At 41.4% G+C, this 24,303-nt stretch overlaps 1 protein-coding gene across 2 annotated transcripts in view; it reads right to left on the bottom strand.

Annotated features, from left to right (window-relative positions):
* Positions 1-23,416, bottom strand: part of tubgcp2 (tubulin gamma complex component 2) — a 42,141-nt gene extending 18,725 nt beyond the window's left edge. The window contains exons 1-10 of one of the 2 annotated variants that reach the window (XM_084322630.1): positions 23,189-23,416; positions 22,929-22,968; positions 22,271-22,431; positions 18,288-18,416; positions 17,340-17,513; positions 15,959-16,118; positions 15,355-15,562; positions 12,335-12,534; positions 8,293-8,482; positions 1,852-1,997 (exon numbers count right to left, since the gene is read on the bottom strand). In XM_084322630.1, the coding sequence (XP_084178756.1) occupies positions 1,852-1,997; positions 8,293-8,482; positions 12,335-12,534; positions 15,355-15,562; positions 15,959-16,118; positions 17,340-17,513; positions 18,288-18,416; positions 22,271-22,420 (1,357 nt within the window). In that variant the 5' untranslated portion in view covers positions 22,421-22,431; positions 22,929-22,968; positions 23,189-23,416. Of the gene's footprint in view, positions 1-1,851; positions 1,998-8,292; positions 8,483-12,334; positions 12,535-15,354; positions 15,563-15,958; positions 16,119-17,339; positions 17,514-18,287; positions 18,417-22,270; positions 22,432-22,928; positions 22,975-23,188 lie in introns of both variants that reach the window. The other variant, XM_084322629.1, reaches the window with a different exon arrangement.
* Positions 23,417-24,303: the final 887 nt, after the last annotated feature.

Genomic DNA, 24,303 nt, shown 5'->3' with positions numbered 1-24,303 from the left:
TACTGGATTATGTTGGAAACATGATCGCGATGAGTATTTGGAATGGCGATCAGATAATTGGATTATTCTTTTTGCAGTACATCATAGACAAGGTAAGGGCTATATATTATCAATCTTGAGTTAACCCGATAATTTTTCCCCCCGTCTGTGTGTGTGCCGGTGTCCCATTGGTGGCGATCGAAGCATAGAAACACGACCCAGACTTTCTTGCATGCATAAGGAAACATAATACCGATAATCTAGCCTTGATTTCAGATTGATCATTGATCCAGGCGAGACATGGGACGATTTATAGTGAAATGCAGATAAACACTGTTTTGGCTGCGTTCCCTGGGATTACACAGAATCGCTCTGGAGTCTATGCTCGTATTCACTACGGTATAAAATGGAAATGTATGGATACAAAAATGATCTGTTTTTTGCATGTTGACCGGAAGAAACACTGACAATCGACGGTGTTATTAGATAGCTATAATATTTAATATAGGTTTAGCACTGCAAAACACCGGCATTTATCCCATTGAACAGAGCGCTGGCACTCACGGCCCACAGCGCCCCCTGCTGAACGGCACTTGATGTGTTAAGCCAGTACAACTCCATGAATGACCGTAAATTGATCAAGTACAACATGGGTCGGCACTGGTGTCGATCAATACATTTTATAAAAGTACTCCGTACTTGTATTGGTTCTGAAAATGTTTTCTGAATTTTTCTTTTGAATCGGTGCACTTTAAAATTATCTGTGCTTAATATCTTGTCTGCCATTTAAAATGATTAGTGCTTAATATCTTGTCTGCCATTTAAAATTACCTGTGCTTAATATCTTGTCTGCCATTTAAAATGATCGGTGCTTAACCCATTCAGTGCCAACCACGAGATTAGTCGGGTTAACTCGCCATGCGTTGAGTGCCAAGACCAGAGAAAACTCGGGTTTTAATCGTTATTTCTTTTATTAGCAATATCCATTCATTTTTCATCCATCCAGCCTGACGTTATCATTGGGAATGGGTCTGAGCTCGAAAAGGGCAAATACCGCTGCCTATCGTCTCCTGGATGGTATTGCACATCATTGTATTGGATTGGATGGGACTGTGCATCAGAGAAAAACTCAGGTCTGGGGTTTTCCCATCTCGGGCAAGCAGTATCTGTTACCACATTCACTGGGGAGGCTCGGAGCAGCTTTCGATTATGTGTTTTGGTGCTATAACGTTGGATCAATAAACGCGATCAATATTTGGAATGGCGATCAGGAATTGGATTCATCTTTTTGCAGAACATCTGATCTGAGGTAAGGACTCTATGTTACCAGTCTTGGGGTAATCAGATGTTCCTATCACTGCCATCGCAGCGCGTGTGTGTGTGTGTGTGTAACGTTAGCCGTATCCACGGCATGGATAATTGATTTTTCAGCCCGCTTCTCTAGCATGCATAAGTACACATATACTATCGATAATCTAGCGTTTATTTGAAAACGATTCATAAATCAGCCGAAAAATTACAACGTGTTTTGTGTATTCCAGTAAAGGGTTATTATCGCGGATTTCTCTGGAATTCTCCAAAATCTCCAAAACTATACTCTTATTCAAAACGGTATAAAACGGAAATGTACCAATGAAAAAACAATCCGTTTCGTACATGTTGACTGCAAGCAAGTCATTGATAAGCGAGGGGTGTTTTAGACCCATAGCCATAATTTAAGATATAGTTTAGGCGTTCGCAAATTTCCCCGACCTCCCATTGACTTCCTGAATCTGAATTAGTAGTCTGCCATTTAAAATGACCTGTGGTTAATATTTTGTCTGCCATTTAAAATTACCGGTGCTTAATATCTTGTCTGCCATTTAAAATTACCTGTGCTTAATATCTTGTCTGCCATTTTCTGCAGAAAGGATGGAATGCGGTGCTGAACAATAGTGTAGCGCTGGTCCCAGTACTTATCATTATAGTCCTCCTGGATCTTCTCCTTCTGGAGCTCATGCTCTTCAACCATGAACTCACTGACGAGACAAAAAGAAAATGGACACAGAGGATATTGAAGTTAATTGTGTAATGGATGAATTCTTGATATTGTAATTACAGCCTAGAAGGGCCCGGTGATAAAACAGACAGAAGGTATCACTGTCTGCTTTTTTCTTTTTAAATTAGAGCCTAATGTAATCATGCGATGGCAGAAACAACAGCTTTTGCTAATGGACGGTATCAGTCAGTTCCAAATGTTCATCCTCTCTTTTCTGTCCATCAAAATGGATACAAATCTGATGGAGACGGACACATCATCCGACAAACGGATGCTTCTCATTCAAAACAGAAGTAGACTGACAGACACATTGGATCAATGTAGCCGAGCACTAATTATAGAGATCTTTTTGAGTTATATTCAATTGACCCATCTCAAGCCACACCCTATTTTCTTGGTCCTCCGATCACAACTGTTGCTCCCCTTGGACAAACAAGCAACAGTTGTGATTGGAGGATCAGGAAAAGAGGGCATTAAGAGTCAATTAAGAGCCAACCAATCAGATGTGGGCCAAAACTAGTGAATAGGGCTGCAACTAACAGATATTTTGATATGCGATGAATCTATCGATGAATCTATCGATTATTTAAACAATTAATTGATTAATCGGATACAAATTTAAATAAAGAAAGATTTTATGCAAAAAACTAAAATGTTATTCCTTGTCTTGTACAATGGTTTTTCAAACAACTTGCAAATTGACGGTTATGGTAAATGTATGCTATACATAAACAGTGCAAAAAAAACTAAATATAATTTAATACTTTTTTTTTTAAAACAAAAACCTGTTTTAAGTCTTGAAAGGAACTGATCGGTTTTAAAGCTTTGCTATACATCAAATGGCTTCAGCAACAGGCCATGGAGGTGTAGCATAGCATAGACCCAACTAGTCCATTATGATAATAGTTGCCAACTATTCTTTTATAATCGATTAGTTGTCGATTAGTGGATTAGTTGTTGCAGCCATACTAGTTAATAGCATGTAAAACGATTGAATACCACGGATACCATGAGGAAGTAGTAACCAGCACTCATGGGAAAACATTACATGGATTTTGAACATGTAAAAACATTGAATGAAATCATTCAGATGTGCTCCTCATATATGTTGCACATTGGTCATTATTAGGGATGGGCATCGATTTTCAAATATTCGTTAAATTATAAAAACAAATCGAATCGTTTATACAAATATTGTTTTGTCTTGAAAGATTTCCCCTTGTTTTTACCGGCCCCTACATTGTAGTGTATTGAGAGGGGACCCTGTTACACCGATGAACGGCATGCTGGGTACAGCTCGCTAGCTAGCCAGGTAGCCAGTTAGTATAACAGTCTGTTAACAAAAAAGAAAGATGAAGAAAGAGAGACTGTAGAACAGGGGTCGGCAATTAGGTCTGGCCACGGGCCAGATTTTCCCCAAGCCTTTGCTTGGCGGGACAGGATAAAAAACAATGGCTAATTTAATATACTGATAGTGAAAAATGCAGCACCGCGGCGGGTGGATACACTTAATAATAATAATAATAATAATAATAATAATAATAATAATAATAACTTTATTTGTATAGCACTTTTCATACAGAGGTTGCAGTTCACAGTGCTTCACAACAGTAAAAAACAGGCATAAGCGAGCACTCGCAAATGGGAGACCCTGATGTAAACAAGACAAACGTTTTTCTCTGGTCTGCATCCCCTTAACAATTGTGTGTATTGCGCCGTACTGTATTGTACCCATTCTGCAATCTGTTAAATAAAGTTTTCATTCATTCATTCATTCATGAACAGCAGATCAGCTGTTGCAGATCACCGCGGCGGGTGATGAACAGGGCCCTATTCCCCGTACCTGGTTCAACTAAGTCGATCAAGAGTCCCATTATCCAGATTCAATTAACCCGATGTTTGAATCCGGGATTTTCCTGTTCCTCGAACGCCGATTCAGTCTCGTTCATTTTAACCAGACTTGAGACTCAGGATAATTGTGCGCGGCCGCTTCAGCTGAAAAGACAGCAGGTGTCGATCGCAGAAATCCTGATTTTCTAACGGCATTGATTGATTGATTGATTTAAAACTTTATTAACAGATTGCAGAATGGGTACAATGCAGTACGGCTCAATAGCCTCGCCGACAAGTTAAATGCATAATCTATAGGCTAATTCTAAGTCCCTCATTACCCCAATCAATCAGATTATATTTCTTTAAACGTGCCTGCTGGCAGTAGGCTTATGGATTGAATAATCAAATGAGATCTTGCTAGCGAAAATAATTAGTTCAACTCTTTCAGAATAACGATACGGCTCTCTTATCCATTGATGGATGTATGGTGGATGTTTTATTTATCTGGCACCGTGGTCTGATGGTTGGTCCTTATGCCTTTCACGCGGACGACCCGCGTTCGAATCCCACAATTTTTTCTTTTTCTTTTTGCAATGTAAATGCTTCAATTTGGTGCACTTTGAGAGCTATATAAAGAATGACATCCTCAATGCATGTAGATTTATAATATTTTAACTTAAAACTAGGCTACTTTTGCGTATATTCATTAATATTATATTCCAAAAAGATTATATTGGAAACGCGGGGTTTCGAACTAGGGTCGTCCGCTTGACAGGAGTGAGCACTAGCCGTTGCACCACTGTGCCAGATGGGATATATCCATTGTGTATCCGTCAATGGACAAGAGACCCGTGTTTCGAATATTTTTCTTTTGAATGAAGTTTTATCTCTTTATTCTCAAATGCATTAATGTGACGTCAACGGCTCATTCAATTGCTCAAATCCGTCTAACAGCGCATCTCATCAGACATTTTAATCCCAGTTACAATATCACAATAACGTGTGAGTGATGATACAATTCAACAATCCTCAGATTCCTCGTAATTCATAATCCACAAAAACCACAATCCACGCATAGACTTTTATGCTTGAATGAAACACAATCCGGGCGCTCCGTTAACACTTTGACTGCCATGAAACGTCTTTTCACGTCATTGCTGGCCATGCTCAAGTTGCCGGGGGACGCTGTACAGCGTCCTTATATCAATATTTCAAAAATCTGCGCTCGGATTCATATGTCCCCTCCGCTGGCCTGAGATCCACCAGCAGGACCCACTGAGCTCTCTGGCGGTTCAGGAGCGCCATCTGGTGGCCGATCGGCGCAATCGCCAAACAGGATGTTGAATAGAGGTTGTCATGACGACCGTAGTACTTCTGGGCGCTCGCTATAGTTCATGGGACTCTGGCTCGTCACGCTACACGGTGATCGATTGGCAATAACTCGATAAACAACATGATTTGGACGTATATACCATTATACAAGCTGGAGATGGACCGGGTAAAAATATATCCCATAATGATAAGATTTCTACTCGACGATGATCGCCCAACGGCGCGCGGAGACTGGGGTGAGTTTCAGCGTGTAACGTTACCGTCTTCGATACTAACTGCTATTATCAACATTTGACCCACATTAGATGATTGGTATAACGCTGCCCACGGAATTATAAACGCCCCCTCGCCCATCCGGTCAACATCAGATGACGTGTAGTAACTTCTAGAAGTACGTCTAGTTGGAATTTTTTATATCGCGCTGATTGCCATCAAACTGTATTTCATCATCAATATAATGCATTTGGGGCTATATATCATGTTCTGGAGAAAGCTGCAGAAAGAGATGAAAACATACTTATACATTAGACCATACTTTACTATGAATATGTGAATGAAAAAGTTTAACGTTGCTACACAATGAACAATACATATAGGACTTTGAATGGGCCCTAATAATGGCAATGTAGCAATAGAATTTAAAAAGTTATAGCCCTGCAAAGAAGGGGACTTTCTCCATAGACAAATAGCGCTGGCAATCTATGGTATATCATGAATTTAACCTTAGGCAACCAAAGTGTTAAGCAAATCTACAGCGGAGAATATATGAAACTAATCAGAGCCAAACGGCCGATTTCATTCATAAAAAATATCCCCGCGGGATTCACATTTGCAATGCGCCGTTATTAAAATAACCACATGCAGCGTGTATCGCGACTCCGAGCACAGTATATGACGTGCATTATTTTATTTAGGACAAAGTAAATCTATAGGCTGAATATGATTTATTATCAGCATTTAGTTCTATTATTATACATTTCAAAAGCCCCCTCTAGGAAAACGAAGCACAAAAACATAATTTAGAATGGTATAATGGGATCTAGACTGTGAGAAATATTTCAGGAAGCGAGCTGGCATTTCTTTGCGAGGGCGTGGCCATGCAGGTTATCCAGCTAACTGAACTTAACCCTGCTCCGGACCAGGTTCAAACTTTCTGATCTGTTACCATGGTGATTTAGAAAATCCGACTTCGGGGAACGGAAAGGTCCGGCTTAAGTCAAGCTATGCTGAGAATTATCCAGCTAACTCAGTTAGCCAGGTACGGGGAACGGGGCCCAGATCAGAATGCATGAAAACACAACTCACCATACCTTGTTTGTTGTTCAGTCCTTCAAAATACCTGCTAATGTTTGAAACATGTCAAATATCCACTCGCCGCCCTCCAATTCCAGATTGGCGTTGAATGCAGCTACTTTATCTGCCAACTTGAACACAGTTGTCATCATTGCCTCGTTGTTGTTGTTGTTGTCGCCACATATTATGCAGAGAGGACGTCGGCTCGGCACGCAAGAATCACCGACCTGTTGCGATAAACCCGTATTTTAAGTATGGCTCCTGTTTATTAAAAGAAGCGTTATATTTCCCCGTTGCAAAGAAGCTATCCAAAGATTTTTTTTTTTTTTTTGTACACATTTTGTTACTCGCTCACATCTCGAACGCGGAAGTGAAAGTGCGTTAGGGAAATATACACGCTTCACAAAGACACCCTGGCGTCCCGAGTGAATATTTCCCGCGCGTAAAATAAATATATTCTCAAAATAATCTGACGGGCCAGAAATTATTGCTGGTGGGCCAATGTCGGCCCGCGGGCCGCCTATTGCCGACCCCTGGCAAACATACAAAACATTGTGTAGAAGTTACATTGTAGCAATGTTTTGTATGTTTGCCATTTCAAGCATCAGTGATGTAACAGTCGGAATGAATGCTTTTGTTCCCGGAAAGAACATTATCTATTCTTATTGGTTTTTTTAAGCTCATCTTGATTACTTCTTTTATGAACTGCAGTATGATTGTTGGTGTGTTGCTGTATGAGAGCATGTTGTGTTTGCTGCCAACAACAACAATGCAATTACCCCTAGGGATGCCCCGATCACGTTTTTTGCCACCGATACCGATCACCGATCGTCTATGAGCCATATCGACAGATACCGATTGTTTTTGGTTTTATAAAAAAAAATAAAAAATTAAATATATATATATATATTTTTATAAAATATATATATTATATAATCATACTTGTAGTTGTATTATCTGTGAGACATCGCCACCACGCAACAAGTCAAAATGCTCGCTATCTGCAAACAGCTCCACTGTCTGTGTGTATACTCGAGTAGCCTCCAGCTGATGCCAGGATTCTCCGGCGCTGCAGCTGGACCCTATTGGTATACTCTGCTTTGGTCAAATCACATTCAGCATGCCCTCAGCTAGCCCCTTTCGTGACTGCGATGCAAGCCAGGGGCTCGTATACGCATCGAATCAATGTTATAAGACATTGATATCAGGAGCTATCTGTAGCTACTGCTAGCCGGCTAGATAACGTTAAGACAACGCCTCAGTGAACCATTTAGTTTACTGGGACATTTCATATAGAGCTAACGTGAGCTAACGTTGGCTACCGAGCTAACGGAGGTATCATGCACTCTACTATTTCCGGAGCATTTGTTGATATCAGCAGCTATCAGTAGATAGCCAGCTAGATAACGTTAGACAATGCCTCATGTATTAAACTAAAAGTGAATAGTTGACTGGGTCATTTTGTTTAAACAGTAACGTTAGCTAACGTTAGCTCACAGAGGTCCCATGCACTAGACTAGAGCAGACTATTGCCGGAGACAATAGGAGCCTCTGTTGACACGGGTCTGGGAGGGGCAGGGGGAGGGGGAGGGGCAGTGCGCTGCTGCAGCTCTGTGTGCTTGAGAGAGAAGTCAGCGAGTAAGAATTGGATCATGTTTTTCTATCGGTTTTCACGATCGGCGAAAATAAAGCATTATTGGAATTCACCGATCTCATATTTATACTGAATATCGGCCGATACAGATCGCTGGCCGATCGATCGGGGCATCCCTAATTACCCCCCTTTTCATTGTCATATTCCAGAGATGAGTGACTACCTGTATGGATCCTTGATGATACCCCTGTAAACCCACTTCTCTAGTATTTCAAAGTAGGGGACGCTGGCTGCTTTGGTGAGGTAGAGACACAGCTCCTGGGCCTGGCTGTCTCCGGTGTAGTTGAAGGTGCGGTCATGGAGGAGGCTCAGCGTCGACCCGCCCATACAGTCTCCTTTGTCCACCGAGGACGCTACAGGGGGAAGACGATGACCAGGAGAAAAGATGTAACAAGGCATAATTCAGTAGTAGACAAATAACCTAGCAGAATTAACTGCTAGAATTTCTGAATTTTGACTGAGGGAAACATTTAGATTATGTTAGGGCCTGGATAACTAATCCCTTTCATCATATATACATAACATACACTGTACATGTATACTCTGCTGTTTGTTGTTGTCATGCTGTTCCTGTGTGTGCACTGTATGTGAATGTCCTGTGTCGGGCGGCTAAGTGGCGCAGTGGGCAAGGCGCTCGCCACTAACGCAAGAGATGCTGGGTTAGAGCCCAGCTCTCGGCGTTGCTACCAGCTTGGCTGGTCGTTCATACTAACACAATTGGCAGTGTTAGGGGTGGGAAAGCTGGTGGGTGGGGATCGGACGTCGTGGACAGCGACTCCTACAGGTCGGTTGGTGCGCCTGTACAGCAGAATCAGGAAGCAACGGGGGCAGCGTGAGCCTCCCACGCGTTACTCCTCGCCACTGAGAGATCGCGCTGTAAGATGCGACGGCTGCCTCCTCGTGTACCGGAGGGGACACGTGATGCAAGGCTTCGTCCACATTGCAGCCGACCAGTGGGAGGCATGGTCTAGCAAAGTTCGAGACAGGGGAGGGGAGAATTGAAGGGAGAATTGGCGAGGCGAAATTGGGATGGGAGAAAAATAGAAAAAAGGAGAAAAAGTTGATAAAAAAAAAAAAATGTCCTGTGTCCGTCTACCATGCCGTGTCTGTCTACCATACCATGTCTGTCTACCATACCATGTCTGTCTACCATACCATGTCGGTCTACCATACCATGTCTGTCTACCATACCGTGTCTGTCTACCATACCGTGTCTGTCTATGTCTACCATACCATGTCTGTCTACTATACCGTGTCTGTCTACCATACCATGTCTGTCTACCATACCGTGTCTGTCTACTATACCGTGTCTGTCTACCATACCATGTCTGTCTACCATACAGTGTCTGTCTATGTCTACCATACCGTGTCTGTCTGCTATACCATGTCTGTCTACCATACCGTGTCTGTCTACTATACCGTGTCTGTCTACCATACCGTGTCTGTCTACCATACCATGTCCGTCTACCATACCATGTCTGTCTGCTATACCGTGTCTGTCTACCATACCGTGTCTGTCTACCATACCATGTCTGTCTACTATACCGTGTCTGTCTACCATGCCGTGTCTGTCTACCATACCATGTCTGTCTACCATACCGTGTCTGTCTGCTATACCATGTCCGTCTACCATACCATGTCTGTCTACCATACCGTGTCTGTCTATGTCTACCATACCGTGTCTGTCTACTATACCGTGTCTGTCTACCATACCGTGTCTGTCTGCTATACCATGTCCGTCTACCATACCATGTCTGTCTGCTATACCGTGTCTGTCTACCATACCGTGTCTGTCTATCATACCGCATCCATCTACCATACCAGTGGTTCTCAACTGGTCTAGCCTCAGGAGTCCCACATTTTTCCTTCGTCATTAAGTTGCGACCCACATTTTTTAACCACTGATTTATTTCACAGAAATTGTGCAGTAATACACAATCCTTCACGCACTGTTAAAAACATGAAATAAACAAAAGAAAGTGCAACTAGGGCTAAAAACCCAATGAAAAAAATACAAATAAAAAATATGCTTCTTAGCAGACGCTTTTATCCATAGCAACGTACAGTACATCCGGGTAAACCGTGCAGGAGAAAAAAGCTCTCCAGAATTCCATTTCCTCGTCCATTCATTCGAAATGTGTCACGTCTGGTTTTCGCTCATCAAGATCAACTTTCACCTAGATCCCTTATTCGCACCCAAGTAAGTGGGTGTCAGCCATCAGCGGATGATTGGCAGTTCTGGAGCGTCGGGTGTCATCCAACGTGTGCATAAAAATATGCTTGCCCGACGCCTGACATATCATCACGTAAACCGAGAACCGAGGCACGGATTTGGTCGAGTGAGGTGGCGTTCGAATGGCAACAAATAGATATTTAATTCTGAAATGTATATGTTCTGCGAAAAATGCAGCCCGAGCCGGTAGACGCTCGCAAAGTGCCGTGACCTTGTGCGTTCAGCGCACATCCGTGAGTCCGCGACCCACTCAAAATGGCCCTGTGACCCACTTTTGGGTCACGACCCACCAGTTGAGAACCACTGTGCTATACCATGTCTGTCTACCCTACTGTGTCTGTCTGCTATACCATGTCTGTCTGCTATACCATTTCTGTCTACCATACCGTGTCTGTCTACCATAACATGTCTGTCTGCCATACCGTGAAGATTGGTATGTCGCAATTCCCTCTCTGTAGTCTGTACTGTTGTTGTCACCAAAGCAAATTCACATACATTCTAACTATTTGGCAAATGAAGTGTTTCTGATTCTGAAAATGCAGGCGAGCGTTTATGTAAAAAGATTTGTCTGAGGCAAAAATGTTCAGTTTGCAGATGAAGATCCACTTAGAATTTTAAATGTACAATGTTCTTCTTTTACAGTTCGAGTGATGACCTCAGTTTCACGTTGCTAAATGAAGGTTTATTTTGGCCGTGCAACAAGCACTAGGTTATTTTCTGCATCTCTTAACAGACTTTTAATTGAACTTGACTGCATACTTTTTTTGCAAAGCTTATCTTTATACTTATAGCACATGCATTTGAAAGATAACATTCTGAAGTTACTAATGCAAAAAAGGAAAATCACTTTCAGTGCTAATGAAATGGAGTAACAGAGGTCTGAACTTGAGTTGAACTTGAACTTGTGTATTCTGTAGTGGTTGCAATATAAATAAAAAACATTTAAAGTTGTATAAGCTGGAAGACACTGCGGTTCCATAGCCTGAAGTCGTATGTAGTACAGGTCCAAATTTGATAGAAATCCGTTCAGAAATTAGTCTTTGAGACGTCCAAGTATAACCAGAGACAAAAGAAAAAGCTCTCCAAAATTCACTTCTGGTTTTCGCTCGTCAACTTTCACCTAGATCCCTTATTCGCACCCCCCCCACATGGGGTATTGTTGGAAAGGTACACTCATTGGCTACAACGCTGACTAATCATTTTCACCATTAGCGGATGATTGGCAGTTCTGGAGTGTCGGGAATCCGGGGTGGTCATCTGACACGCGGCGCGTAAAAAGACGCTCACCTGACGTATCGCCACGTAACTCGAGAACCGAGGCACGGATTTGGTCGAGTGAGGTGGCGTTCGAACGGCAACAAATAGATCTTTCGAACAGTAATGTCGAACAGTATATGTTCAGCGAAAAATGGAGCCCTGAGCCGCTAGACGCTCGCAAAGTGCTGTGACTTTGTGCGTTCCCCCTAGAGGATGACATATTTTCGGGATTCCAACGGGTCCCGCGGGATGAGAGTCAATTTCACTTTGAATCATGTGATTGGGCAGGACCGGGAGTAAAAGTCAACAGGAGCAGAAGGGAGTGGGAACTATGACAACAAAATCAACGGGATTTGGACGAGAGTGATATTTGAAAATGTCTCACCCTCGTAGTTTTCATTTTATATTTAACTAAGGCAGACATGATGTGACCCATGTACTGCATATTTTATACTGAGGAAGAAAAACGGAGCAGGATTGGGTGCGAGTAAACAGGGATGGGAGTGGGATTCTATAAAAGCTTGGTTCGGGATTGGAATCAGTCCTCTGTGGGAGTGGGATTTTTTTTAAACTCTCATTTGGGATTGGGATGAGATTATTTTTGTGGGAGTGGGAAGGAGCGGGGGTCAAAATACACTCATGTCAGCCTCTAGTTCCCCCCACAGACACGTCGGCGGTACCCCACCTGTTAAGAGGTTAAAGAGTTGAGTCTTACCAATGGAGGCCAGTATCTCCATGGTCCTCATGGTGGGCTGAATGTAGAACCAGAGCTTCTGCAGGGAGAGCACGCCCTGCCTGTGGAGGTGCTCCAGCTGACTGACCAGGATCAGGTACTCCTTCATCAGGGTCCTCATGGCCGCCGTCAGGGCGTGGTTCACCTGGCCGTACTCAAAGGACGACTTCTCCTCAGTGAAGCTGCAAGAAAGAATGCAGTAAGACAATCAATTATATATGAAGATGCATTTTTCACTACCTAAGGTATTTTCTTTTTAATCTTTGGCGGTGAATAACATGCAAAAAATGACCAGACATGAAAAACGGCCACTGAGCTCGTTCAGCACCTTCTTGAGATCACGTCAAAAAATCTAAGCAAATGAATAAAGGGAAGATGATTAAACAGAAGGTTTTGTAGATACAGTACTGAATTCTGCCATCCGGACACATGCAATTTGAAATATTATTATATAGAATATAGAATAGCAGGCCTATAAATTACCTTATTATAGCCAAGTCGCACATCTATGGATCGGGCCAAATCTCCTCTTTCCAATGGCAGAGTTAAATCTGGATTTAGTATCACCAGGTGTGATCCACAAACCGTGAATGAAATCTACTGTAAGTACAGTTACTTTTTTATAATGGAAATTGCTCCGCCATCTTTCATCAGATTGCAACGCAGATTTTTGCTAAACATTCACAGAAAGGTAGATAAACTTAACTGCGTTCTAATTTATGCCAATAACATTCAGGTTTGTGGTAGATAATCCCGAAAAATAAGATAAATAAAAAAGGAAATCCACAAGTCATGATTGACTGGCTTGAGCTGGGTAGTGTTTTTTTTTTATTTTAATTCCAACGCCATTCGAAAGCTCTGAGTCTCCTCTCCTCATATGACTACAAACAAAATGGCGGCACGCATTACATTCCGTCGATATTCGCTAGTTTCTGAATACATTTCCAAAACTAATATTTCACTAATAACACTTTAACCTATTGGTAAACAAACTTATTGCTGAAAATGTACACTATGACTGCTGTTTTGACAGGGTTAGGGTCTTTACTCTTGGCTACATTTGGGGGGGAAAACGCAACATTAATTCATATAGGATTTATGGCTTGGGTCCGGTACCGGACCCATCGGGCTTAAGAGGTTAACTCAATCACGCACTCTTGCGCGATCTCTGACACATTCACTCACGGTTAGCCACTCTGCCTCTAGTGGTGGCTTACAGGCAATGCACGTGCAAACCATGTGTCCTTTCTTCCCCCAGATCAGGCGTCAGCAACCTTTACTATCAAAAGAGCCACTTTTCCCCCCTCCCACAAAATAAAATGCTCAGGGAGCCGCACAACCTATTTACCCTTAAAATGAAGATAACACAGTGTATAACGTTTTATATATCCCCACATTTAGCATAAAACGCCTGACAATTGCATACCCAAAGTAATTTGCGATTTATTATACTTTATACTTATAGCACACAGTTTGTTGCATTAATGGAATAATAAAGCAACAAAAAGAAAAATGTTGACTTTTGATTGCTGTTTTTACCGGTTATAACAAAGGGAAACCTCAAACTCTTATGAAGAGGAGAAAAAATACTGGCTATGTAGACCTATTTTTAAATAAAACACGGAAGAGGAGACAAAACACTGGTGTCTGTAGACCGACTTTGAAATAAAACCCTGAACTATTCAGGTATATTTGAGTCCTTCCCTTATTTGTGGAACATTTATAAAATAAAAAGTAGTCCACTTTGAAAAAAATACCACCATGTGTAGACCTACTTTGAAATAAAACACAGAAAAGGAGAAAAAAACACTGGCATCTGTAGACCTACTTTGAAATAAAACACAGAAAAGGAGAAAAAACACTGGCATCTGTAGACCTACTTTGAAATAAAACCCTGAACTATGCAGCTCTATTTGAGTCCTTCCCTTATTTGTGGAAAATCTATAAAATAAAAAGTAAATTTTTCGTTGTTCGCAAATTTCGCACCACATATCAGGCATACAGGTAAGCCTGCATCGTTAGTCGTGAAAGCAAGTTAATCTGTCCACGCTGAATTAAACCCTCTATTTTCCTCAGACTTTCCTTTTTTTGGATTTATCCATGGTTAGCTTACTGGGGGGTCGGAAATTCAAGATTAACCACTTGCAGGGGCGGCTAGGTGGTGCAGTGGGCAAGCCGGCAAGGCACTCACCACCAATGCAGGAGACGCTGGGTTCGAGCCCAGCTCTCCGCATTGCTATCAGCTTGGCTGGTCGTTCATACTAATACAATTGGCAGTATTAGGGGGTGGGAAGCTGATGGGTGGGGATCGGACGTTGTGGACAGCGACTCCTACAGGTCGGTTGGTGCGCCTGTGCAGCAGAATCAGGAAGAGACGGGGGCGGCGTGCCCTCCAAACGCAGACCCCCGACGCTGTGAGATTGCGCTGTGCAGGTGAAAAGATGCGACTGCTGCTTCCTCGAGTACCGGAGGGGACACGTGATGTAAGGCTTAGTCCACATTGCAGCCAGCTTGTGGGAGGCATGGCCTAACAGCGTTCGAGACAGGGGAGGGTAGAATTGGACGATACGAAATTGGGATGAGAGAAAAAATAGAAAATGGGAGAAAAAGTAGATAAAAAAAAGATTAACCACTTGCAGACGGCAGGGAGAGGCGCAGGGTGTGACGTACTGTATATTTTAGTTGATGAAATATTTTTGTTGACGAAATATTTTTTCATTTCAGTGTCACAGTATGACATCGATCTCCAAAATAAGAGAACAAAAAAAAAATAATAAAAAAATAAAGATAAAAAAAAACAAAAAAAAATTGCCAGGGAGCCGCAGCTGATTGGCTAAAGAGCCGCATGCGGCTCCGGAGCCGCAGGCTGCCGACCCCTGCCCCAGATATACAAAATATTCCCATTCAACTGTTATTGTACCCGCTCAACCATGCCTGGCTGTGATAGCGGATGAGGGAATGTACCACAGTCCATTCAACAGCTTATCTGGCGGTCCACTCACCGTGTTATAGTAGAGTAGTATGACGCGACAGGTAATATCCTGCTGACCAGCTCCTTGACAGACATGTCTAGACTAGGATCTACTATGAAGGAGCGGTTCTGCCTCCCCAGCACAGGCTGGGCTGTGATGTCTCTCCCATCCACTCCTATCAGCACAAACAGCAGATCCTCCACCAGCGCTTGTTCCTGAGCTGCCAGGGGCATCGTGCCTGATCAGAGAAAAAAAGAGATGTCAACAACTCAAATGCTCAGTACGACATCTCAAAACAATTGGTTGGATTTGTACAGGCAAAAACTATACACTTAATTCAAATGTTCTTTATTGTTGTTGTTTTTGATGTTATCTGTACAGGACACACTATATATGTAGCACATTGTCTATTTCATCTAGATACAATATAATTTAAGTCCAAAACAAACAAAAACAATAAATGTTTTTAAAGAAGAAATAAATGACTTTCATTTACATTACATTTACATTGTCATTTAGATGACGCTTTTATCCAAAGCGACTTACAAGTTTTGTACAACAAGACAGCAGGAAGGGTACAACTCTATCAGCTGAGTAACAAATACTTTCAAAGTACTTTAGTGATATACCATACCGATGGACACGACAGGCTCTCCCACGGGGGGGGTGCTGGCAATAAAGTCCCCGATCAGAGCGGGACGGTCGTACACCCAGTTGGGAAACACAGGGTTGGGCTGCGTGGGGTTCTTCTTGTTGTGCCTGTCCCTCAACATCTTCCGCGTGACTTCAGCAGACTGCGAGCAAATTCAAAAAGTCCAGATTTCCGCTGTTCACTAATGCATTTAATTCGAGGTAAAAGTAGAGCATTTTTCATGTGTGCGTGTGTGTCCTTACTGTCCAGCATCTGCTTGAAGTACGAGATGTCTTTTTTTATTATTATTTCCATGCATTTAATTTAAAACTCATACTAACAAACCATATTTCTTATAAATACATTGTCCCAGTGGTGTGTGTGAATACTGACTGAACTATCCTGGAATACAGGAAGAACATAATGTGAAGTCTTCAAATGGGTGACATTTCCCTCTAACATCAATGTTTTGCAGCAGAGGTGGTTGGAAATAATTTCTGTTTTAGCTATTTCAAGATCTGTTGCTGTGAGTTTTGATTCCAGTGCAAGTTACAGTGCTTACGCATCGAGTTACAGTGCTTAAGCATTCTTAGCACAGACATTTTAATAACTTGAAATTAAGACAGAAATGTAGAAGTGGAATAAGCAAGTAATTTAATGGTTGAGTCTACAAGGTCTTCATTCCATTGTGTAGAACCTTTACCTATAAGCCTACTGCGAGGGGCAAGTGGGCTGGCTTGAGTTAGACGCGTGCTTGAAGAATTCAATGTCCAGAGTGCTCGTATCATTTTCGATATGCCAATCCTTTTATTGACCTTTTTTCCTCCAAATAATATAATACAAATACTCTTTAACTAATAACACTGAACGCCGACCTATACGGCACATCAACACGAACACGGTCAAAAACTGTTTAGCTATTCCCTTTGCACACCTGCGGCTCGTCACCCACTGATCAGTATAAATGGGTAACCAACCCCTGTGGTGGTTGCCATGGTGACTGAAAATGCCACACCTCTGCACCGTGAGTACAAATAAAATGAAATAAACAGAAAGGCTTTTTGGCTCCAACACATTGGAATAAGCAAGTCATTTAGTGGTCGAGTCTACAAGGTCCTCATTCCATTGGAATAAGCAAGTCATTTAGTGGTTGAGTCTACAAGGTCCTCATTCCATTGGGCCACCACTGAGGAAAAAATGAGGTGCTTTGCTTATTAATTAAAAACGTATTTGTACTTCGGGGTGAAATTATTCTGAATGTGGCCGCCTGTGGCCTTTTTTTCTTTCAGGTTTACATTTTCTCTAGTTCTCTGCAGTGTTCCCGCTGCGTGGCGGGCCGACGTTAATGAATGGACATAGAGGAGACACTGTGTAAAATGCCAACCTGAGGGACGTTGGAGCTGGCGGTCACGTTGCCCAGCTTCTTACGCAACTCGTCCAGCTCCTGCATGGACATCTTGGTGCTAGTGGGAGGGAGAGTGAAACTGGTGGTCGTGGCCGATGTTGTGTTGGAGGACTCTGACCTGTCTTTAGCATTCTGCTGCAGACACTGGAGTGTCTAGGGATACAAAATAAATACATAAAAAATATATATAAATTAGTATTAGAGAGAAAGATACCTCAACATGTGAAACAGTTCAGTGGGAGTATATCACAAAACAGGATAAGCAGGTTAGCCAGATCATTTTAAAACAAAGTTTTAATTATTATTATTATTATTATTATTATTATTATTATTATAATTCATAATAATAATAACAATTATTATTATTATTATTATCAATTGAGTACCTCAGACAAACAATAATATAAGTCTGTTTTAAGTTTTCAGAGGAACAATGTTTTCAAACTTTATTATCTAAAGATGGTGAGTTAGTGTTGGGTTTGTTCACAGTTAAAGAAATTTTTTCTGGATATATCACATTCACACACCAAGTGATTTAGATTAACTTCACAACTACAAATACATGGGCTGCCAAAAAGATTTCAAAACAGACTCATATGGTTCTTCAGTGCAAGGGTTCAATTGTATTATTGTCATGATGTCTTGGATTTGAATCTTTAAAACCTGAATATTAGGTCAAGGGGTGTGATTCAGTCATGCATATTGATAATTGTTCATTATGAAGAAAATATCAGAAGTTATTCAATGATATTTGGGAACGTTATCTGGCTAAATGTGTGATTTTGCTTCATGAAATAACCCCCCAGGTGTAAACTCCTCAAAAGCATCTTAATACTAAAATTGTTACTGAGGCAATGATTATTTACTAGTCTTCCTTTTTATTTTTTAAACTTAGTTAAACAATTATTAGCTTTCCATGATACTTACCTCTTTGTCCTCACTGAACTTGGACAGGAGATAGACCAGAGGATCCAGGTTGCGAACATTTTTTGACTTGAGCTCATCATATTTCCTCAAGAAGTCCTCAGGAGTTTTAGAATACTCTGCTATTTTGACCTATGAATGACAATGTATAACAATCAACAACCAATCATCACCAGACAACATACGAATAAGGGGCCCGGCTACATAGATCCGTTGAGTCGGTCCGTCTACATCCGTTTTTAAATCATTTTTCAATGAGGAGTATACATTCGTTGATGTGTCCGTCTCCGCCACATTTGTGTCCTTAATGATGGGGATGAACTTTTGGAAAGGACAGATACATCACTGTCCGTTAGCAAAGCTGTTGTTTCTGCAAATGCACGATTAAAACAAACCAATGGACAGAATTTACCTTCCATCTGTTTTATCTCATGATAGTATGATGGATCCATGTAGCCATGCCCTAAGACTGTTCTCACAGGTTGTCCAATTATTTGTGTACGGGCCAGAGCCGGCACAATACACAGTCAAGCTGTGGAAGAAGCAGACCAGAGCTGGCACAATACACAGTCAAGCTGTGGAAGAAGCAGACCTGGGCCCTATTCCCCGTACCTGGTTCAACTAAGTCGATCAAGAGTCCCATTATCCAGATTCAGTTAACCCGATGGTTGAAGCCGGGATTTTCCTGTTCCTCGAAGGTGGATTCAGTCTCGTTAACTCGAACCAGACTTGAGACCCAGGATAAGTGCGCGCGGCCGCTTCAGTTGAAAAGCCAGCACTTATCGATAGCAGAGATCCTGATTTTCTAACGCCATTGATTGATTAATTGATTTAAAACTTTATTAACAGATTGCAGTACGGCTCAATCGCCTCGCCGACAAGTTAAATGCATGATCTATAGGCTAATTTTAAGTCCCTCATTACCCCAATCAATCAGATTATATTTCTTTAAACTTGCCTGCTGGCAGTAGGTTTATGGATTGAATAATCAAATGAGATCTTGCTAGCGAAAATAATTAGTTTAACTGTTATACAGAATAAGGATACGGCTCTCTTACCCATTGATTGATGTATGGTGGATCTTTTACTTATCTACACTGTGGTGTAACGGTTTCTGGTTTTGACTTTCACGCAGACGGCCCGGGTTCGAATCCTAGTCTTTTCCTTCTTTTTGCAATGTAGGAATAATTCAATTTGGTGCACGTTGAGAGCTATATAAAGAATGACATCCTCAATGCATGTAGATTTATAATATTTTAACTTAAAACTACCGTACTTTTCGCACTATAAGCCGCACCTGACTATAAGCCGCAGCAGCTAAATTGAATGATGTGTACATATATAAGCCGCACTGGACTATAAGCCGCATGTGTTTTAATGTTTAATTACCATATGTAAGGGGTGGAGCCTGCGGCTTAATTTGACTCAATACGGGAAACCTCACCCGGCCCGGACACGGAAAGGTTTGACAGATTGATTGCTTTTTCTCGATTCTGTGGGTGGTGGTGCATGGCCGTTCTTATATTGAGCTTTAAGTTCCCACCTCTACAGAGAATGACTCCCACCTCTACAGAGAATGACTCCCATTGGGACACAATACTGTCGGACAAATAACAAGAATTAACTCATTTACAAGTTGTATTAAGTAAATAAGGGAACAGATAAATAACATTTCAATGCAGTAAAAAAAGCAATATTTCGATTTTCGGGTTTTGTCCACATATAAGCCGCACCGTTATATAAGCCGCAGGGTCGAAAAATGGGGGGAAAAGCCACGGCTTATAGTCCGAAAAGTACGGTAGGCTACTTTTGCGTATAATCATTAATATTATATTCCAAAAAAATTATATTGGAAACGCGGGGTTTCGAACACCGGTCGCCCGGTTGCCAGGATTCAGCACTAGCCGCTGCGCCACTGTGCCAGACGGGATAAATTCATTGTTTATCCATTAATGAACGAGAGACCCGTGTTTAGAATATTTTACTTTTGAATGAAGTTTTATCTCTTTATTCTCAAATGCATTAATGTGACGTCAACGGCTCATTCAATTTCTCAAATCCGTCAAACAGCGCATCTCATCAGACATTTTAATCCCAGTTACAATATCACACAAAAACCACAACCCCCGCATAGACACTTCAATTTTATGCTTGAATGAAACACAATCCGGGCGCTCCGTTAAGCAAATCTACAGCGGAGAATATATTAAACTAATCAGAGCCAAACGGCCGATAGGTTTCATTCATTAAAAATATCCCAGCGGGATTCACATTTGCAATGCGCCGTTATTAAAATAACCACATGCAGCGTGTATCGCGACTCCGAGCGCCGTATATGACGTGCATTATTTTATTTAGGACAAAGTAAATCTATAGGCTCAATATGATTTATTATCAGCATTTAGTTCTATTATTATACATTTCAAAAGCCCCCTCTATGAAAACGAAGCACAGAAACGTAATTCAGAATGGTATAATGTAGGGCTGGGCGATATGGAAAAAAATCATATCGCGATAACGATATGATAATTTTATTTTATTTCTCGATATCGATAATTATCGAATTGTTATAAGTATAAAAAAAATTAAAAAAAAAAAAAAAAAAAAACGTTTTTTTTTTTTTTTTTTTTTTTAACAACAGATGTATGTTTATTTTGCAGCAATTCTTTGTCATTGCCGCCATCTTTAGTGTTACATCCCCTCACACTCCAGTTCTCAGGCTGCAGCTGGTTTAAAAGCAAGTAAACCGGCTTCTCTGCTGGCTGTGGCTCCAGAGGAGTTGAACAGTTCTGGCTCTGCTAGTTTATTTTTGATCTTTTGGCGCTTTTTTGGTGGACAAACCACCGCACATGTGCACTGTGACTCGTGACTGGAGTCTAGTTCTGCTAGCACACATAGCCTACTGTGTACAGACGGTTTCAAAATGTATTTTAAATTAGAAAGCAAACAAAATAAATGGACAAGAGAAAAATAAATCTGAATTTGGTCAGTATTGTCATTTGAACAAGCAAAGCCATTACTTTAAGTTGCAGGCAAGAAAGACAAGTCTGTCCACTGTCTCTGGTTTTAAAACTGCCCTGTTGCAGGTAAAAAAAAAAAAAAAAAAAAAAAAAAATTATTTCGATATCGATTATTAAAATATATCGCGATATTTATCGTTATCGTTATATCGCCCAGCCCTAGTATAATGCATATCCTAGAGACCTAGACTGTGAGAATCATTTCAGGAAGCGAGCTGTCATTTCTTTGCGGGGGCGTGGCCATGGTTCATCCGGCTAACTGAAGTTAACCCTGCTCCCGACCAGGCTCAAACTTTTTGATCTGTTGTCATGGTGATTTGGACAATCGCGCGTCGGGGAATGGGAAGGTCCGGCTTAAGTCAGACTAGACCGAAAATTATCCGGCTAACTCAGTTATCCAGGTACGGGGAACGGGGCCCAGGGAAAGCAGAATACACAGTCAAGCTGTGGAAGAAGCAGGCCAGAGCCGGCACAATACACAGTCAAGCTGTGGAAGAAGCAGGCCAGAGCCGGCACAATACACAGTCAAGCTGTGGAAGAAGCAGGCCAGAGCCGGCACAATACACAGTCAAGCTGTGGAAGAAGCAGACCAGGGAAAGCACAATACACAGTCAAGCTGTGGAAGAAGCACAATACACAGTCAAGCTGTGGAAGAAGCAGACCAGGGAAAGCACAATACACAGTCAAACTGTGGAAGAAGCAGAATACACAGTCAAACTGTGGAAGAAGCAGACCAGGGAAAGCAGAATACACAGCCAAACCATGGAAGGGAAGGACTATGTGCATGCAAGAAAAGAAACATCAATGCGAGGTTGAATCAGTTTTGAAAAGATATTTGTGGTGAGCCTTTTAGAGGGGGATCATTACAAGAACACAAAATATAGAATGTGATTAGACAATAATATCCACATGTATTACACAACAATACAATAATCTCAGCAATCATCCAGGCCATTCATTACTCACCTTTGCGCTGTGAGCAGACACGGTTGTAGTGACATAAGGAGTCCTGTGCTTCTGCAGTAAGTCGATGTAACCCTCTGCTCCATCTCCTCCACGCACATGAAGCAGGCTGAGCAGCTCGTTGACATCATGGTGTATCCTGAACTCGCTCATGGCTCAGGCAGCTGACGTGAAAAAGATGGTGGTAGTTAGAAAGAGGTAGAAAGCTTGCATTTCCAATTATATATATTTATATCGATTGTAAATATATTACCTTGATAAGACTGTCTTAACACTACATACAGCTGAGGGTTGAGCAAACTAATCTTGCAATAACTAACTTACTAAGTTGTATGGATGCACAGATAGGACTGTATGCCATGTATGTGGCTAACTAACATTAGCTAGCTTAATGATCTTGGCCTCTTTGCATCCCCCAACCCTGCGCCATCCCCTCCCTGTCCTCTGCTTGTATGATACGAAAGGAGCAAGACAAGATAGCCTGCTGGTTGGCTATGCATAGACGTTAGCTAACATTAGCCAGCAAGCTACTATTAGCAGCAAGCAAAATGAATGGGCCCGAGGAATAGACGTGCTATCTGGTCAACAATTCCAGTATATAAACCAATTAAATTCTCAGTAAGCTATAGGACTAAATTAGTATCAACCCCTAGCACTTTACCTATAGGTCCAGTCGCAGCAGCAGGACCAGTGTGGCGTGACTGAATCTCAATACAAAAACAAAACACACTTCCGGTCATATTTTGCTCTCGGACTTCACAATAAAGGCCATAATGCGTGAACGACGCCAAAAGGTTATCTTTTATATATTTTTTTATATATTTATAATTTTGTATATTTTGGGCTGTAAAATTGTCAAAATAATGTCCTAGTAGCAGGGGTGTAAAAAGTACCGAGAAATTATACTTAAAATATGGGTACCGTCTCAAAATCAACACACTTGAGTAAAAGTAAAAAAGTTTGTACTTTTAAAAGTACTAAAAAGTCAAAGTAAAAACTTTTTTTTTATTCCAGGACAATGAAATGTTCCGTTCCGTCCTCTTCATCACTCGTACTATCGTTTGTGGCCATCTTGTCACTCTGACCATAGATATCTATAGAACACAGATATCTATGACTCTGACTGTCTATTCTTCTTCTTCTTCTTCTTCTTCTTCTTCTTCTTCTTCTTCTTCTTCTTCTTCTTCTTCTTCTTCTTCTTCTTCTTCTTCTTCTTCTTCTTCTTCTTCTTCTTCTTCTTCTTCTTCTTATTGGGGTTTTTACGGCGGACGGCCACCATGACTGGGGCATTTACCGCCATCTTCTGGAATCCTTAATCCCCTACACCTACAGTGTCCATTTTCCCCTCCCCATCATACTCCAATTCTCCACTCTACTCCTCCACTTGCACAACCTGAAAGGCGGCACTTCCGGCTGACTTCCGGTTGCCAATGGTACTTCCGGTCCCATCAAAATACATTGGTTTTAGCTACTTTTCTCCCCTTATTTAAACAACTTTGTCGTCACAGAGAGGCAATGAAACGTTTGTATTATTATAGTATAGAATGTATTTAATAAGCAAACGTTTGTCAGCAGGGTTTTTGGGCTGTATTTCATGTAAAAACGTTCACTGTTAGTTTACTTGCTCACGCTAATTAAGGCTAATACTGGCTAACAGAAGCTAGCGCAAGAAACGACGCCGCAAAGTATTGTTTATAGTGCATTTCTTGCCACATTATAGCATTTGTACATTTGTATGACAGTCTATAATGCTCCCGTGAGGTTTTTCCGGACGTTTTGGTAATGATTTTCACTATAAAATCATATTTCTAAATGACAGGAAGTTGATAAACTGTCCGGAATAGCTTTGAGCTAACTATCTTTGCCGATGCATTGCAAGAAACGACGCCGCAAAGTATTGTTTATAGTGCATTTCTTGCCACCTTATAGCATTTGTATATTTGTATGACAGTCTATAATGCTCCCGTGAGGTTTTTCCGGACGTTTTGGTAATGATTTTCACTATAAAATCATATTTCTAAATGACAGGAAGTTGA

This window comes from Notolepis coatsorum, assembly GCF_963971535.1.
Source record: "Notolepis coatsorum genome assembly, chromosome: 10".
NCBI classification, from domain to species: Eukaryota; Metazoa; Chordata; class Actinopteri; order Aulopiformes; family Paralepididae; genus Notolepis; species Notolepis coatsorum.
The sequence above is the reverse complement of the archived record's forward strand: the minus strand, read 5'-3'. Positions and strand labels throughout refer to the sequence as shown.